This window comes from Aspergillus glaucus (genome assembly GCF_001890805.1).
Source record: "Aspergillus glaucus CBS 516.65 unplaced genomic scaffold ASPGLscaffold_18, whole genome shotgun sequence".
Taxonomy (NCBI): domain Eukaryota; kingdom Fungi; phylum Ascomycota; class Eurotiomycetes; order Eurotiales; family Aspergillaceae; genus Aspergillus; species Aspergillus glaucus.
Genome location: NW_019170470.1, coordinates 467907 through 484634, shown reverse-complemented (window position 1 = coordinate 484634; position 16728 = coordinate 467907). Strand labels below are relative to the sequence as shown.

At 49.6% G+C, this 16728-nt stretch overlaps 8 protein-coding genes across 8 annotated transcripts; 3 read left to right on the top strand and 5 right to left on the bottom strand.

Moving 5' to 3' along the window:
- Positions 1-597: 597 nt before the first annotated feature.
- Positions 598-1046, top strand: ASPGLDRAFT_68561 (Dabb family protein; the record flags this gene model as incomplete). Its single annotated transcript, XM_022549272.1, has 3 exons — positions 598-663; positions 715-825; positions 888-1046. 3 exons carry the CDS (start codon positions 598-600, stop codon positions 1044-1046), a joined length of 336 nt encoding a protein of 111 aa, XP_022398378.1.
- A 46-nt stretch (positions 1047-1092) lies between these two features.
- Positions 1093-2275, bottom strand: ASPGLDRAFT_68560 (uncharacterized protein; the record flags this gene model as incomplete). The annotated part of the gene is made up of 5 exons (XM_022549271.1): positions 1093-1135; positions 1179-1235; positions 1282-1408; positions 1462-2166; positions 2215-2275. The coding sequence occupies 5 exons, from the start codon at positions 2273-2275 to the stop codon at positions 1093-1095; spliced, it is 993 nt and encodes a 330-aa protein (XP_022398377.1).
- A 48-nt stretch (positions 2276-2323) lies between these two features.
- Positions 2324-4326, bottom strand: ASPGLDRAFT_176772 (FAD-binding oxidoreductase). The gene is made up of 5 exons (XM_022542880.1): positions 4155-4326; positions 3663-4098; positions 3122-3611; positions 2852-3072; positions 2324-2797 (listed from the first exon to the last, which is right to left on the bottom strand). Exons 1-5 carry the CDS (start codon positions 4236-4238, stop codon positions 2520-2522), a joined length of 1509 nt encoding a protein of 502 aa, XP_022398376.1. The 5' UTR covers positions 4239-4326; the 3' UTR covers positions 2324-2519.
- Positions 4327-5818: 1492 nt separating this feature from the next.
- On the bottom strand, positions 5819-6528 carry ASPGLDRAFT_50222 (uncharacterized protein). The gene is made up of 2 exons (XM_022547261.1): positions 6325-6528; positions 5819-6244 (listed from the first exon to the last, which is right to left on the bottom strand). The coding sequence occupies exons 1-2, from the start codon at positions 6407-6409 to the stop codon at positions 6105-6107; spliced, it is 225 nt and encodes a 74-aa protein (XP_022398375.1). The 5' UTR covers positions 6410-6528; the 3' UTR covers positions 5819-6104.
- A 1434-nt stretch (positions 6529-7962) lies between these two features.
- On the top strand, positions 7963-10133 carry ASPGLDRAFT_132116 (sodium:solute symporter family protein; the record flags this gene model as incomplete). The annotated part of the gene is made up of 4 exons (XM_022541102.1): positions 7963-8247; positions 8301-8562; positions 8615-8886; positions 8937-10133. 4 exons carry the CDS (start codon positions 7963-7965, stop codon positions 10131-10133), a joined length of 2016 nt encoding a protein of 671 aa, XP_022398374.1.
- A 223-nt stretch (positions 10134-10356) lies between these two features.
- ASPGLDRAFT_37988 (transcription factor domain-containing protein) lies at positions 10357-12887 on the bottom strand (the record flags this gene model as incomplete). The annotated part of the gene is made up of 7 exons (XM_022544891.1): positions 10357-11074; positions 11126-11394; positions 11447-11497; positions 11546-11584; positions 11635-12172; positions 12223-12741; positions 12805-12887. 7 exons carry the CDS (start codon positions 12885-12887, stop codon positions 10357-10359), a joined length of 2217 nt encoding a protein of 738 aa, XP_022398373.1.
- A 156-nt stretch (positions 12888-13043) lies between these two features.
- Positions 13044-14559, bottom strand: ASPGLDRAFT_37987 (uncharacterized protein; the record flags this gene model as incomplete). Its single annotated transcript, XM_022544890.1, has 2 exons — positions 13044-14326; positions 14376-14559. 2 exons carry the CDS (start codon positions 14557-14559, stop codon positions 13044-13046), a joined length of 1467 nt encoding a protein of 488 aa, XP_022398372.1.
- A 449-nt stretch (positions 14560-15008) lies between these two features.
- Positions 15009-16657, top strand: ASPGLDRAFT_37986 (uncharacterized protein; the record flags this gene model as incomplete). Its single annotated transcript, XM_022544889.1, has 4 exons — positions 15009-15133; positions 15194-15421; positions 15474-15568; positions 15636-16657. 4 exons carry the CDS (start codon positions 15009-15011, stop codon positions 16655-16657), a joined length of 1470 nt encoding a protein of 489 aa, XP_022398371.1.
- Between the last annotated feature and the right edge of the window lie 71 nt (positions 16658-16728).

Below are 16728 nucleotides of genomic sequence, written 5' to 3'. Positions count from 1 at the left end.
GTATACCCTATCCCAGCGCTTAATTCTTACCCTTTTGGGTTCGACGATCACCATCCCGGCGCTAACTGTGGTTTTTTATATACGAGGATCAGCCATTGAAGATTCTAGACCGGGGTTTTCGAGGTCAAATGCGAAACGCTTGAGTGGGCTTGACCATGATCTCGGGAGGGTAGGCCAAAAGTCACCTCAGTGGGGGTCTGAGCTGTGCATCTCTAGTGTCTAGAATAGAAACAAAGATTGCAGCTGGTGCAATTTCTTTGTATAGAGACATTTGCAGAATCGGAGGTTGAGTTAATAGAGCGAAGAAAGAGTCGAAAATGATGTTATAAATCATGTGACTGCGGGGTCGCTGAATTAGGAAGGTTGAGGTATCCGGCAAAACTTCGCCGGTTAAAACAGCTCAAGAGTATCTTCAATTGATGTCAAAAGTCGGGGTATAACCTTTTTATCTGCTGTATATGCTCTTAACCCATTCGTTGGCAATCGTTCTCTCTGCATACATACCCCGCCGTCCCCGCAGCTGTTATTTGACTTCATATCTCTACCAAAGGACACTCTAAACCAACACCATATACCTGTAAAAATACACACTGCACAATGGGAATCACACACATCGTCCAATTCCAATTCAAATCCGACGTCTCCCCGGACGTGGTAAAAGATGTACGCTCCCCTCCCCGCCGCATATCAACTCCACATTACTGACAACGCCAGAACTGCCAACGAATGCTCGCATTGGAACGCACATGCCTCCATCCCGAGACCCAGAAGCCCTATCTCAAGTCTGTTACGGGCGGGAAGGATAACTCGATTGAGGGAATTCAGGTACCCACCCCATCCTTCCTTCATTCTACCTCACTATCGATGATGTTTGCTAACTGGAGAAGAACGGCATCACGCACGCCTTTGTAGTTGAATTCGAGAATGACGCTGACAGGGAGTATTATTGCCACAAGGACCCTTCGCACTTGGCGTTTGTGAAGGGTGTGGTTGAGTTGGTGCAGAAAGTTCAGGTGGTTGATTTTACGCATGGGGTTGTTGTTTAATTTTTATTTTCTAGTCAATGTATCTATAGATTGAAATGTGTGTGGTCTAGCCATATCGGCTGACGAGGTCTTTCATGTCGTTTATCATCCTACGCAAGTTAGTAGACTTCAACAAGAAGGGAAGAGACGTACTGTTTCCTCAACGATGCATCATTCGTAAAAAGCGCAGAAACATGGGTATTAAACCGTCTACTCTATTAGCACATCTCCCACCAAACAAAAAAATAACACTCACAGCTTATACAAATCCAACCGCCCAGGATAATCCTCCTCCGGCGGCGAAGGCTTCACAAACCCCCGATACGCCGCACGATACTCCTCTCCAAACCGATTACAAGCCGGCATCCATTGCCCGAATTCATCTACCACGGTTTATTAGCCATCGTCCAAATACCACAGGGGTAGGGTGGCGCACACTCATGATGCGCGTAAAAACAACACGCATCGAAAACCAGACATTCCCCGGATACCCTATCCGTCCCCGAATTCCCATACCACAGATCCCCATGTACCAGCGCCGGTTTCACGCTTCGTCCCTCACTCTCCAACGGCCGTAACAACTTCGGAACAATCTTCTCGAAAATAACCGGCACAAGCACATCAAACTCAGCATCATACCCCTTCGCCTTAATCTCCAAATCCATCGCAACACGCAAACTCTTCGAAAAGAACACCTCCCAACTCCCCTCCCACCCTGTATACTGCGGTAAATACCCACTATACGTAGGAACATGGAACCCAAACTTCCCCTCCGGACTCCGACTCTGGCTCTGATGCAACGCCGCCAATCTCCCCGTAAACACTCCTGGATCAGGCATCTCATCCCTAGCCAGTATCATATCACGATACTCGCAGAGAAAGAAATGCGTCTCGGAGTCATTTTTATAAGTCCCCCAGGTGATCGGCCTCGGCGCGAAATCCGGGACTACGCGGTGGATTTCCTGCATGGATGCATATTCGCCGCAGAGGATGTTTTTGCCTAGGTCATTTTTGAGGGTTTTGAGGAAGTAGAATTTTGTGGTTTTGTCGGGGAGGGTGAGGGTTATGCGGGTTGTGTTGGTGGTGTCCCAGTAGCTGGTGCCGTGGCGGGTTGTTGTGATTGCGTGGGCGGGGGGGAGGTCTGTTATTAGTTTTGGTTTTAGGGGTTGGGAGGGGGTTGCGGGCTTACTGGAGGCTACATTGGGGTCTATTTGGTTGGTGTCGAGGTCTGGATTGGTGTTGGAGGTCATGGTTGTTGTTGGGGGATGTCGGGATATCGGAGCGGTTGATTTGATATTGTGGGGTGTCCGAATCGGGTAATCCCATATTTAGGATAGAACATACTATGGTAGCTGTCTCAACCTACATATGTCCAAAACATAGCTTATATATTGACATTTTTATGCTGACTGCATCATGAATTTCTCCCTGGGATGGGAAAGGACATAGAATAAGACATGGGTATGAAATCCCCACATCGCAGTCACTGATAAATCAGTTCACGTTCGAGACCTTGAACCCCCCAGGCACCTGGTGCTGAAAGACACCATGAGGATCATACTTCTCCGCCACGCGCCGAATATACTTCACGTTCTCTTCTCCATACCCCTTCAACGGATCCTGGGTTTTGTCGGCGTAGTTCAAGTAGACATACTCGTTATCCGCATTGATCATCTTCGCATATCCGTCCAATTGCTGGTGGATAGATCTTGCCAGACGGTGGAAGAGCTCGTCGTCTGCTTTATCATCCCACCAGTAGTCATAAAGAGTTTCTAGTCATAGTTAGCGGTGTCACTTTGGGGGAGGGGGAGGTGTAGACAACGTACGGATTAGATCCTCATCGAAACGCTCCAAACCCAGGACGTTCCCACCCATTCCGGAGCCACGCTCAGTGAACAACTTGGACCATGGCTGGATCATTGTCACTATGTTCCATGATTTGCTTTTTGCGTGTTTCTTGGCCTCTTCGATGACTTGTTTGTGTAGTTCTGCAGCTTTGTGGATAACTTGGGCGTTGTTGACATGTGTGCCGGTAACAAAGACGTTGCTGCAATCTTATTAGTTCGGATTAAATCAGTTACCATTGGGCAACATACCGAGAATCTCCTTCCTGAGACAATTCTGTCACAAGAGTGTATTGGCTATCGATTCGAGTCCCATCCGACGTATTAGCAAACTGCTTGAACTCATCGTAGGCCGCGGGATAAGCCACAGGCTTAGTATAGTGCATAGCGTTGGTGACTGAGTTCGTGTCTGTCTTCGAGTCATACTGCCACATGGTAATCAATGACGCATATGGGTCCTTGTGTATGTTGTCCGTAAAGTTCACAAAGGCTGGGATTTGTTCATACGCAGTTGACCAGTCATATGTGACGACGCCGCCCCAGATGCCCTCGGAAGGTATGGTCTTCATGTCGAAGCGGGTCACGATGCCGAAGTTGATTGTGCCGCCTTTCAGGGCTTTGAATAGGTCTGGGTTGGTGTTGCTGTTGGCGTCGATGATGGCACCGCTGGCCAGGACGACTTGGTAGTTGACGACGTTGTCACATGCGAAACCGACTCTTGCGGAATGAAAGGAATTTCCACCTGTCCACTTTCAGAACAGAGAATCTTATTAATGTTGCGTATCTCTCTCACCTCCAAGCAAGAATCCTCCAACACCCACAGGTCCACCACGACCACCCGCCACAGTCACGTTATCCTTTTCCAGCGTCTTGTACACGGATCCCCATCTAGCCCCGGGATAGATGGATGCCGTCTTATTCTCATGATGGTGAGTTGTGCTATTCATCTTTGACAAATCAATCGTTACACCGTCCTCGATGTTCGCAGCTCCGGTCCAAACCGTATGACCACCGCTACGAACCGCGAATTTGCAGGACGACAATGAGCCACCCTCTTGGACCAATGTCGACACGGCCACCGACACATCTTCGACAGATTCCGGTTGAATAATACAGGCCGGTGACAGGCGTACACTGCTAGACCAGTAGGACTCGACAGATTCGACAAAAGGTTCCTGGTTAGGATAGACGACCTGATGGCCCGCGGAGCTGGCTGATAAAGCCGCACACTGGATGAATTGAGTTATTTTTGCCCCTCTATCATAGCAGAATACGAGATATGTACACACGAGTCAGCAGCACCTACGCCGCTGTCTGCTTGGAGAGGAATGCTAAACAGCAAGGCCGTGATGCTGGGACAGAACTTCATGACGACGGTTGTCCACAATAGAAGACCGAAGGAAGCAGGATACTCTCCCCTGAAAGGATTTTTCAGGCTGCTCCTGACCGCCCCTCATTGTAATGGACTGATACGAGATTGTCTTCCGTATAACGTGGCTTGCATACAAACCAGCCTATTATTACCCTTGTAGGAATAGGAGCATCGCTGGGATTGGTTCCTCGTATTTGACAAGCGGACGCTAGTAGGGCCGAACATGGCGATCCCAGTTCGGTTAGGATGATAGACAAGAAAGCAGTTATGATGTGAATGTTGGATATCATCGCTTAGAAAGAGTATAGAAAGAAGTCGGAGTCGTCCATCTGTAGAAACTCACGTGAACATGTCTCCCAATTAGGAAATCGAGAATGGTTATGTCATCATCAAACACTGCAAACAGGGCAAACCCTGCCCCACCAGGCCTATAAAAAGTCTTCCGATCAGGAACAACCTTTTCTTTTCTTCTTCTTCTCTCAACAGCCTTCATGATGGCTTCTCTACAACAACAATGCTAGTTGTGGTACAATTGCCAGTTAACTAACTAGCATTCACAACAGGGACGCTCCGTAGCCCGTCTCAATTGGTATGTTATTCATTGTCGTTATCCCTGCAAACACCTACACCACCTACACCATCGACACACCACGCAAAGCAGCACATGATGCTATATGATAGGACCGATCTACTATGCGGAAAACTCACCCACGAGCCAATTTCAAGACGGGTCTCTGAGCTGCTTATTCAAACCTCGATTTACAAATCATCCTCACATCCATGTCTGGCTGATGGCTAATTCGAATTTTTGTACAGACCTTTTACGATTTGTCAATCTCTGCGAAGTTTCGGTCTTTTGGAGTGACTCCCGTGTCGTCCCCGGAGTTGTTGGAGGGAAAAAGCTCAACCGAGTCGCGATAGATGTTGTGGATAGTTCAATCGATAGTAATACAGAGTTTTACTCTTGGATTCTTGTCTCTTGCGCCTTTGGCGATTGCATTCTGTGCATTGTAGTTATTGTGCGATTCGCGTAGCGATTCTTAGCTCCATGTTTACCCGCGATCCAAGTCGTCTCGTTTATGCTACAAGGTCCACCAAACTGTGCCTGGCGTAGCGAAGAGCCTCTCGAAAATCCACACTGCCGCGGTCGTAATTATGCTAATGCATACCTCAAAAAGGGTTGGCTCTCTTTATGTGGATAAGGATCCGATCTGATTGGCTAGAGAGGTTCTATAGACAACGGTGCCTTCATCCATCTCCCAGTTGACTACTCAATACTCTCTTGTTCAGCTCCCTCCAACTTGCATCTCATATCGATTATCCTATCAACAAACTAGCAATTCGATATGCAGTGGTGTTTGGTGCGGATTGTGACCCATGTCTGGAGTCGTGGAGCTGCTGGGTGATGCATAAGAGGATCCTGGCTCTACTTTCGGCCTAGGGGCTCAAAATATCGCTTAGTAGATGTTGTCTTGTGTGTCTTGTGGCTTCGGGGGGTGCAATCATTCAATGTCTCAAGTCGACCATACCTTGTGCTCTGAAAGGCAAATGGAACCAGCTTTATAGGGTACCGAAACCCGGGTATTTCCAACATCTTGATTCTGCGTAACAACAGCCTGTCTTCCTCAGAATATGGCACGATGTAGGTCACATCATGGCATAGTAGTGCAACTGTTCCACGAGTGGTGTCATTTGGTTTCACCAGTTCTCCGCAGTAGGCACTATGTACACGAGACCATCTCCGCAGACCCTAATTCTGATATCGCCCATGCCATATCAACTGATCCCAAGTGTGATTGTACCCCCTTCCGGTGGACAAGTATTCCTCCCAAGTTACCCTCCCTATTCATCCGTCGTAAACCATCACCGAATCCGCCGCAAATACCGTAACGTCAAATAGACCGCACCCACAGTTGTGTACGCCGCACCTCCACCCGCAAACCAAACAGGCTGATGAGCTATGAGAGAGCGACGGAGGAGGGCGGTTTTGCGCTTTGCTTTGTCTGTCGTCTGTTAGCTTTCGAGGACCGGTGAAAAACACGTAAAGAGGAGAGCCGGGAAGGAAGCGAGAGGTTTCTCGTACCCAGAGGAGCAGACCACTTATTCCGGTTTTGTATAACCCAGCGGCCTGTAGAGGAGATGCCTTGAGTAGTCTGTGCAATGACCATCTTGAATATCTTGCTGCTATGAGTTGCTGTTTTGTGTTTGGTCGTGTTTAGGAGGCAGGATCGCAGTTCTCTGATGGAGATCAAGTTTAAGATTCTGGGAATACCAACAGGCAGAATCAATGGGTATATATCACAGTGAACCGAGAATCATAACGCGGGGTAGTGATACATTCAACGGCATCAGTAGCACAAGAAAGCAGGGTTCAAGAGGGATCTTGCTGGGGGATGGCCAGAGACGTCATATGTGTTGTGTTGCTTCAGCGGACAGTGACTGGCGAAGTAGCGAAGCAGATATTCATCGTATGTTTAATAAGCAGAGACTCGTGTTATTGAGCGATATGTTATTCACTTTAGGAAGGAAGCAGGTGACCCTAATCACATGACTGAACCGGCTTCTTCTGACCATCGTTCTTCAACGTAATGACCACCACCGCCTTGCTGGACACAGATATCAGGTATTAATCAGTTCTCGACTATAATCTGCTTTAGGACGATTAGCTGACGAGAAAAACTACACTTTAGAAGACTCACAAACCCAACGCTAGACGAAGCAACTCTCAAGGTCGTCGCGACGGCCACCCACCACGCTCCCTCAGTCGCATTTTCACCCTGGTGTCGATAGTAGAGACAATGCTCAGACGTGATGGTTTATTGCTGGAGCGACAAGTATGAAAAGCACTTCAAGAGCTGTGGCGACTGAGAAAGCCCGGGCCTGCGACGGGATCGGCCTAGTTCTCCTTTGCTTTTCAGCCAACACAGTGATATAGACGAGATTGCCGGATATGTCGAGAGCGCACAGGTATTGGAGACTGTCCGACAGTCTAAGGCGTTGGGAGAATGGCCTTCGCAGTGGACTCGCACCTCATACCGGACTTCCGCCCGTGTTCGTCGAGAAGTACTCGATTTGGAAGCGCTAAACTCCATAACCATGGTGCCTTGATGTGGCAATTTGACACACGCAAGTCTAGATCCTGGCGCACGTGTCGGAGAAAAAGCACTGACAGGGATAATCTGTTGCAATCAGGGTCGCGACGAATGAGAGGACTTGACGAGATGCCACTCACAATACTATTCTTTTGTGCCATTCAGAGGTCATAATGCTTCAGCACGATCCAGCTTGACTGCGCCGGGCCTTTTTTTTTTTTGAATCAGTTTTTATGGTCGCCTTCGTTGAACAACGCGTCGCTAATACTCTCCATACCCCATTTACCGCGGCGTGGTGACGGGGACTGCACCGATACAGTACATCAGTTGGAAATGAGCGCTGCCCAATTGAATGTAATAAACAGGTTGTTACGACAGCAGTGATTGGTAAATGCCATGCATCGCATATAACCGCCCAAAAATGCTTCAATTGTACTATTTTGGTGGGCAGGAATGCTTATCTCATTGCAATCGGGCCCTATTTGCACGCCATCGCCCTGGACGAAACCGCCTGTCATAACGCCATTCCCCCACCGCCATGCGCGAGCAGCTGCCAAAATCGATAAAGTACCCGCGATCGCATCTCTCATTAAAATGTCGCCGGGGAATTTTATGCAAAAATCGTCAATATGGGTGCGGTCGACTACGGCAATGTCATACTCATACCGCAGGGCACAGCGTATGGCCTACTCATCGGCCTCGCCGTGCTCTTCTGCGCTGTTATCTTGATCGCGGTCAAATTACAAAAGGTCTACCTTGAGGAAGATTCGGGCAAATCAGAGATGTTCATGGTCGCCAATCGTACAGTGGGAACTGGTTTAACGGCGTCGGCGGTGTTTTCGTCGTGGATGTGGATTAACGAGACCGTAAATTCGGCTCTCAATTGCTATCGGTTTGGCCTTTCTGCCCCAATGGTACTTTCTTTCTCCGAGACTCATAAGTATAGCATATGCTGATGATCGTATAGTGGTATGGATCAGCCCTCTGCTTCCAAATCGCCCTGATGGCCGTAATGGGCGTTCTGTCCAAGATCCGTGTACCCTACGCACACACTTCGCTCGAAATCGTACGCATGCGGTACGGTCATATAGGGCATATTGCTTTTATATGCTTGAACCTGATTCAGAACATTTTTGGATGCTCCAGCATGATCCTGACCGGCTCGCAATTGATCCATGGCATTTCGGGAATGCACTTTGCGGCGGCAACCATTCTCGTGCCATTGGGAGGTTAGCGCCATTCACCAAATCAGAAAGAATCGAACGGAAGCTAATTGAATAGTGGTGCTATATACGGCCGTTGGAGGTCTGAAAGCCACCTTCCTGACAGACTTCTTCCACACGGCTATCGCGCTTGTCCTGATCCTCTGGTTTACCTTTGGTGTCCTTGTTCATGAACAGATTGGCGGACTATACGGACTTTACGACAAAGTGATGGCTCTTGAAGATCGCGTGAGCGGCAATTATGCTGGCTCGCTGTTGACGATGAAATCCAAGGGTGGTATCATGTTCGGTCTTGATCTGGCATTCGGAAATCTTGCTCTTGTCGTCATGGTATGCCCCTTTTTCTTACTTTCCTACTCACTAGTTGCTAATCCTCGCAGGACACCGCATTCTGGCAAAAGTCCTTTGCAACTGAAGTCAAGGCTACAGTCCCCGGATATAACTTGGCAGCACTGTGCATCTTCGGCGTCCCCTGGGCCCTAGGCACCGTTATCGGCCTATCCTGCCGCGTCATTCATACTCTTCCCGTCTTCCCGACCTATCCCAATCCGTTTACGCAAGACCAAGTACTCACTGGCTTCGTGATGCCCTACACCATCAAAGCTCTACTGGGCAGTGGCGGTGTGGTGGGCTTTTTCCTGTTGATGTTCATGGCCCTGACTAGTACTGTTTCCTCGTCGATGATTGCGGTCAGCAGTATTCTCTCCTTCGACGTGTACAAGACATACATCAGTCCAAAAGCTACCGATAAACGAGTGGTTAGCGTTAGCCATCTGGCCGTGTGCTTCCACGGCGTCTTCATCGCCGGCTTCTCCCTCGCGCTTAACTACGGCGGTGCCAACATGAACTGGATTAATTACTTTGTCCCAATGTTGACATGTCCTGGCATTATGCCGCTCATCTTTACCCTGACTTGGTCCCGCCAGACACGGCTCGCCGCAGTGGTTGCTCCACTTCTAGGTATGGGTTCCGGGATAGCAGTCTGGCTAGGAGCGACGTATTCGATGTACGGCGTCCTCAACATGGATACAACGCAGGAGCAAGCGCCGGCTATTTACGGTGCTATAACCGCGCTGTTCTCTCCAGCGCTATACTCTGTCCTCATCTCGTTCTACAAACCTTACGTCTTCGACTGGCGCAATTTCCTCCGCATCGAACTCAACGAACAATCCGTTTCTCCTCCATCCTCATCACCCAACGAAACCGAATCAGAACGAGAGTCCTCCGAAAACGACAAGAAACAACCCATAGCATCAACAACACCCACCACAGACCTCGACAACGTCTCATCCCCCTTCGACGCCGAAACCCTCCGCCACTTGCACCGCTGGTACCGCATCGCATGGATCACGTTTATCAGCATCCTGCTGCTAACATGGGTGCTGTGGCCACTGCCGCTGTACCGCAACTGGATCTTCAACAAGCCGTTCTTTGCAGGCTGGGTTACTGTTGCAATTATCTGGCAGTTTATTGCGTTTGCGGGTGTTGTTGTTTTCCCATTGTACGATGGGCGGCATGCTATTGCGAAGGGATTCCGGGGGTTGAGGGGGAGTATTCAGTCTGCTTTGGGGAAATAATTTACTTGTAGGGGTTGTATATAGATTAATGCTTTCAACATAGCGTGGTAAACATGTTCAAAATGGTATGGGATAGATGATCTGCACATATTTGTACTTTACTGATTTGGCTGCAACGATAATCGTAAGAAACATGTACGATGTCTATATATACAGTGGAGATGTCCATTCAATCCCAAACAAATGCTATCCAACGCCCAGATGCAAAGCAACAAACCTGGTATCAATCAAACTCCCCAAACCCCCTCTCCACAGCCCCCAAAATCTCATCCCTCATCCCCTGCATCGCCTCAAACGCAATCGAATAATTCCCCAAACACCTCACCACGAGTCTCAGATTCTGCTGTAACTCGTTCATGAATCCGTTTAGTGGTGGACTTCCGCTACTTGTACTTGTGTTTGAACCATCCACGGCACCGCTGCTATTATATCTGTTGAAAGCCCTCGCCTTGAAACATAGCATTAGCAACGCATATCCAGACTGCATAGCGCAGCATGCGAACGTCGGCATTGTGCGTGGTATCTCGACGCGCGAGTTCCATGATAGATACGGTGGTATCGTCCATGGAATCTCGTTAGTGGGATTCGGGTAGGGCAGGTTATCTAATAATGTGACGATGCTTAGTGCAGCGTGGAGGCAGATCTTTGACGAAGCGTGCGAGGAGAAGGGGAATTTGATCGATGGTATAGAGGTGGAAGAGGAGGTTGAGTTTGAGGTTGAGTTCTCAGGGGATGGGATTGAGGAGATGGGCGGGATGGTCATGCGGCAGCAGGAGGGGGTTATTGATGCTGTTGCTGGTGCTGGTGCTGGTGCTGGTGCTGGTGCTGGTGCTGGGTTTGAGGCTGAGGCTGATCCTCGCACGGGTTCGAGGTCGCAGTGGCGACGGCGGAAGATGGGGATGTCTTTGAAGGCGTTGAAGCGGTGGGTTTTTATCCGCGCGCTGGTCTCGTTAACTTCATTCCATTGCTATACTTGTAGGAAAGTGACGTACCTCTGCAGTTTGATCTCTGCTATATACCCCATAGCCTTTGATGCTGCTACCTCGGGCGAATCCAACCCCACGACAGGCGTCTGCGGCATCGACGATGACGACGACGCTTTGCAAAGAAGGAGTATGGAGGTAATCTGGCTGTCGAGTTCTTGCATTCGTTGCGAGATCCAGGATGTGTTGTAGGGGTTCTTTGCTGCTTGGTCAAGGTCGTGCACGAAGGTTGTTGCTTCGAGGATTGTTTGTTGGGATTCGATGAGGAATTTCCAACCCTATACTATGTGTCAGTCATAGTGCTTTTAAGGTGGGATGTGGAGGACTTACCTCTGGATATGGCGTGACGAAGCGTGGGTCGTATACGTTGAAGACAGGCGGCTGCGTATGTTAGTTTATGTCCAATGTTTTGATATGGGATAGACATACTACACTGCTGACAATAGCCCCTTGACATACAGCCATATACTACATCCTTGTCAGTAAATTTGACAATACAGCACCACAGGGAGACATACCGTCATCCACCAAGCCCTCCGCTTCGCCTCCGCGAATTCATCCTCCTCAACCGTCTCGTGCAACGAAATACTCATCGCAGTTGTCAATGCCTGTCCAGCCCGGTTTCGCATTTTATTGATATTCCCCCGCTGCGCATACTCATACACGCTCAGCAGGAGCAATGCCAGTACACTCTCTAGGCAAACTGGTACGAACGGATGGAACGGATCACGGTCAAGTTGCGGCACGCCTTCGGAGAGAGCACTTGACGGGTCGCTGGATGAAGCGACGAGCTCTGAATCGACCTCTATTGCCTCGAGAGCAGCCTGTGCGAATGAATGCGCGGTGTCTCGTCGGAGTTTCACGTACTCGGGACGCGAGGGGTCTTTCTCGTCTGGGTGCGGAATGAGAACCAGTAGGGATGCAATGGCGAGACTTAGTGGACTGGATGGATGGAACGTCGATTTCTCGCGCAATGGACGGTTATACACGGGAAGGCGTTCGGGTTGTGGAAGCATGGGATAGTATGGGTGGATGAAGATGTAGTAGGCGTCGAGACTAAACCGTTAGCACCGCATACCATCGAACGAATGAGTATCCCGACATACATATCCCCATAACTCCCGTATATCTGCACAAGATCCGCCATGGGAAAATGCACATTCGCATCGGGTATATCAGTACCGCCCTGCTCCCCAGCAAATATCGAATCGAAGATCGATTCGATCTCCGCAATAGGCATCTCAACATTCCTCAAACCCGCCCCAGGCTCACTCAAATCCATAAGCTGATGGAACCAATCCGCATCATCGGACCCAATGCCAGAACTGAAGCCAGACCCAGACAGAGACGTCTGTTCAACACTGGCCTCAAACGACGACGACTGCTGACTTCTTCTCTCCTCCGTATCCGTGGTATGTGTATCCGACCTGTCATTCTCCTGTACGGTTGGATCGGCGCCTGGCACTTTCGCTACTACCGGAATCGACACCGGTTCCCGTCTTCGCTTGCGATTCTGGCAATTTCGTGGTCCGCCACGCCGACTGGGAACATAGGAGCAACTCGCATCCTTGCCGACGCAGTTCTTGCATGGGTTCTCGCCGTCGCAGCGGATTCGTAATGTGCGACTGTTATGCGTTGATCCGTTAATCTGTCAACTCGTCGGGTATAGGGTTGATAAGTGGGCATACCAGGATAGACAAGCTACCTTGACAGGCGGTTTGCTGAACTTCCGACGCGCAGGACGGGAATCTATAGTAGCCAATGACTCCATTATGGATAAATCACAATTGAAAGAAGAGAAAATAATTGAAATGATTCTGGAAACAAAGAAGGTGGCGCGACGAAAATAGCAAATCCCGGGAGCAGATCCCGGTATCACTACTATCTATGGCACCATTCCCAATCGGTGACTATACTACAGAATTAGCTATAGCTTGGCTTTATCGCTCAGATCATACAATAGATGCACTCGCTGTAGTGCGTTGGGATCATCTAATCCTTTCATAATGGCATTTGTTGGCTTCTCGCCACCCTGGAGACTTCGCCATTGCCACCGTTGCAACATTTCTTTTCCAACGGCACTCTTGGCACCGCCTTCGATGCGATCAGCGACGAAGCTTCCTAGCACCGGGAGGAACTTAAACGCATGGCCACTTCCTCCTGTGGCTATCATAACACCGGCCTTTCCCGGCACCGCGTCCACCACGAACTGGTTATCAAACGAGTCAGTGTACCAGCACAAGCGGGTTCCGGTAACATGTAGTCCATTCTCTCGCAGCTCTGGGAGATACGTATCCAAGAACGTGCGGATGACTTGCACAGATTTCTCAGGAAGACCGGTGATGGTTTCTGGTGCAGTCCATCGGGTAATAGGCACGCTACGGACAGCACCGGTAGGTTGGACTTGCGGGTTCGTATACTTCGTTCCGCGATATCCGAGCTTCATCACACCCTTCTCGTCGATAGGGAAGCCGTAGAGGTTACCGTTTGCTCCCGCGCGGACTTTATATTGCCACACGGGAAAGTTCTCAGGTGAGAAGCGCTGTCGGAGACGCGGATTGTTTGCTGGGATTTGGATCGTTGCGACTGATCCTGCTGTGGTCTCACAGAGGCCATCGAGCTCGGGTAGGACGCTGGGTGACCAGCCGCCGCAGGCGATGATGGTTAAGGCGGCTTTGTGGATTGCGCCGTCCGATGTGACTATCCCCTGGACGGCTCCGCTGGGTTCGTAGAAGCGCCCAAAGAGGCCTTTTTGTTTGTCGAGGATGAACTTGACGCCCAGTTCTTGCGCTAGATGCAAGGCATAGCGACATGCCTTGTCGGCGTATACAAACCCGCCCACGGCATCAAAGTAGCCTTGATATCCCTCCCCCTCTTTCGATAGATGAAATGGGTCAACTGCATGCCCACGTCCGTCTGATTTGGCTCTTCCCACTTCCTCAGAATCATGGAAAAGGTACTGCGTATGGCCCAGTCCAGCCTTGGTAAGGTTCGCGATCGAGCGCTGCTCAAATGGATTAGGACCCTCGTCGCCAATGTGGTAATTGCCGCAGTTCACGTAAATACGATCGTTTGTGGTCATTCCCGGGGGTAGCTTTTGGCCTTGAGCTAGGGATTGATTCCAGGTGTTCCATTGTTGGATCGCATTGAGTGTTAGATTCTGGTACCAGGTTTCGTCGCCGTATGCAGCGCGGATGATTTTATTGCAGTCTGTCGTTTGTCAATTACCCATCAAGATATCAAAGAGCACACGACTTACCAGCCGACGCAGCATCGCACCCATTCTCAAAGTCATACAGAGTCTCATGGTACGGCTGTTTGTCGAAAACAGTCACATTGCTGAATCCTCGCTGCGCTAGATGAATCGCGCTGCTAAGGCCAAATACACCTGCTCCAACAATAATAATCGGAGAGTCCTTTTGCGCCAGAGTATCGCTAGCCATGCTGTAATTGCGTCCCGATTCCGTTCCTCCCAAATTTTTTTTATAACGATGTTAACTGCGATCGATATCCCCGCAGGCTCTAGAATTTTTATATCTTATCACCCAGTTAATATCAGAAGTAAATAAAAACTCGCCATGACATTCCTCAGTCCAGTGTCGTTGATGTTGTCAAAAGTCCAGATGCATCGTGAGGGGTATCATATCACATCTTATCTGCATTCGGAACCAACCGCCACTACTTCTGACGTGCGATAGACCGTGGATGGGCCAATGTTCGGTAACGAGAAGTTGATAACGTTTCTTGTCGTCGTGGTTATCATGAAGGTCAGTGCAGATGAGGGTGATGCAGGGTTGGAGTGTTGTGTGTGTACACAAAGTTGGGGGGTATATATGGAGGTATGCCACCTCCCGACGGATATAGATAGAAACAAGAGAGTATCAAATTCAAAATGGCAAAAGCAGATACTAAGCAACAGCCGGTCCTCGTAACAGAGGAATCCGGCGTCAACGTCGGTGATTCCCTAGCAATCGACCCGTTGGTCGAAAAATCCATTCTCCGAAAACTAGACTTCAAGTATGCAACCACTTCAGTTTCCAATTATTCCAAACCATGACAGCCATTGACACGCTTCAGGTTGCTACCAGTCGTCTCGTTCATGTACTTCTTCAACTCCCTCGACCGGAGCAATCTAGGAAACGCAAAAACAGACGGCCTAGACACGGACTTGCATCTTCGCGGAAACCAGTATAGCATCATTCTCGCGGTTTTCAATGTCACGTTTTGCCTTTTTGATCTTCCATCAAACCTCCTGCTGAAAAAGTATAGTGGGAAGGTTATGCTTCCGGGGATGATGTTGGGATGGTATGTCGAGCATAACCCTGGGCCTGTATAGATCCGTCCGGTAACAGAACAGGGGATCAATCACACTAATCCAATGCGCGGTGCATAACTTCGCCGGTCTCCTAATCTGTCGACTCTTAATGGGCTGTTTCGAAGCAGGTTTCATGGGTGAGCCATCCATCACATCCAACTTACACTCCCACATATCAGCAACTAAATACCACAACCACACCAGCCGGAACAATTTTCTACCTAACCCAATTCTACAAACGCAACGAAATCGCCTTCCGCCTCTCCATCTTCTACGGAACCGTCACCATCGCCGGCGCCTTCTCCGGCCTCATCTCCTTCGGCGTTTTCCAACTAAAACACAACCACCTACACGGCTGGCAATACCTCTTCCTCATCGAAGGCGGGTGCACGCTTCTCGTCGCCTCGTTTGCAATCTGGCACCTCCCGAAAAGCGGCTCGCAGTGTCACTGGTTCAATGAACTCGAGGCGCGGACTGCACAGCTGAGATTGTTGCAGGATGGATCTGTACGGACGGGTGATGCGTTGGATATTCGTGATGCGCTGTCCGCGCTGCTGGACTGGCGGATTGCGGTCTGGGCTGTTGCTTGTTTTTGTTATGGGATTGGGCAGACGTCTGTTAGTAATTTTCTGCCGCAGATGGTTGCGTTGTTGGGGTTTTCGACTGTCAAGACGAATTTGTATACTGTGGCGCCATACGCCGTAGGGACGGTTGTTTTGTGGTTGCTTTGCTGGTCGTCTGACCGTTTCCGGGAGCGCTCGTGTCATCTTGCCGGTTCGTTGATGATAACGTTCGTCGGGTACGTTATTCTCATCGCCATCGATGCGGAGAAACACCAAGCTGTTGCGTATTTCGGGTGCTTTTTGCTATGCTGTGGTGCGTTTGCGCCAACAGCGCTGTTTCACAGTTGGCATACGAATAACGTGCCCGTTGAGAGTTCGCGAGCAGCGATTGTGGGTTTGATGGCTGGGTCTGCGAATTGCGCTGGCATCCCGTCAAGTTTCGCATTCGATGATCGCACGGCGCCAAAGTACTTGCCCGCGTTGATCGTCAACTGCGTGTTCCTTGTGACCGGCGTGGTTGTGATTCTGAGCCTGGGGATGTGGTTTCGGTACGATAATCATCGGAGAAATAAATTGCAGGGGGCTCGACTTACAGCTGCTGATGTCCCGACGGAGAGCCTTGTGGGGGGATGGAAGGATCCGAGTTGGAGGTGGACTGTTTAGGGCCGGGCAATTGTGTTTCATATTGTGTTTTAGGTAAGTTAGTTGTGCATCATATTATCAATTCAATTCAG

Coding starts and splice junctions, on each gene's coding strand:
- ASPGLDRAFT_176772 (XM_022542880.1), bottom strand. CDS start 4,238: ATGAAGTTCTGTCCCAGCATCACGGCCTTGCTGTTTAGCATTCCTCTC. Junction 4,099..4,154: donor TAGGTGCTGCTGACTCGTGT/GTACATATCTCG, acceptor CAATTCATCCAG/TGTGCGGCTTTATCAGCCAG. Junction 3,073..3,121: donor TCTCAGGAAGGAGATTCTCG/GTATGTTGCCCA, acceptor ATAAGATTGCAG/CAACGTCTTTGTTACCGGCA.
- ASPGLDRAFT_50222 (XM_022547261.1), bottom strand. CDS start 6,409: ATGGTCATTGCACAGACTACTCAAGGCATCTCCTCTACAGGCCGCTGG. Junction 6,245..6,324: donor TAAGTGGTCTGCTCCTCTGG/GTACGAGAAACC, acceptor AACAGACGACAG/ACAAAGCAAAGCGCAAAACC.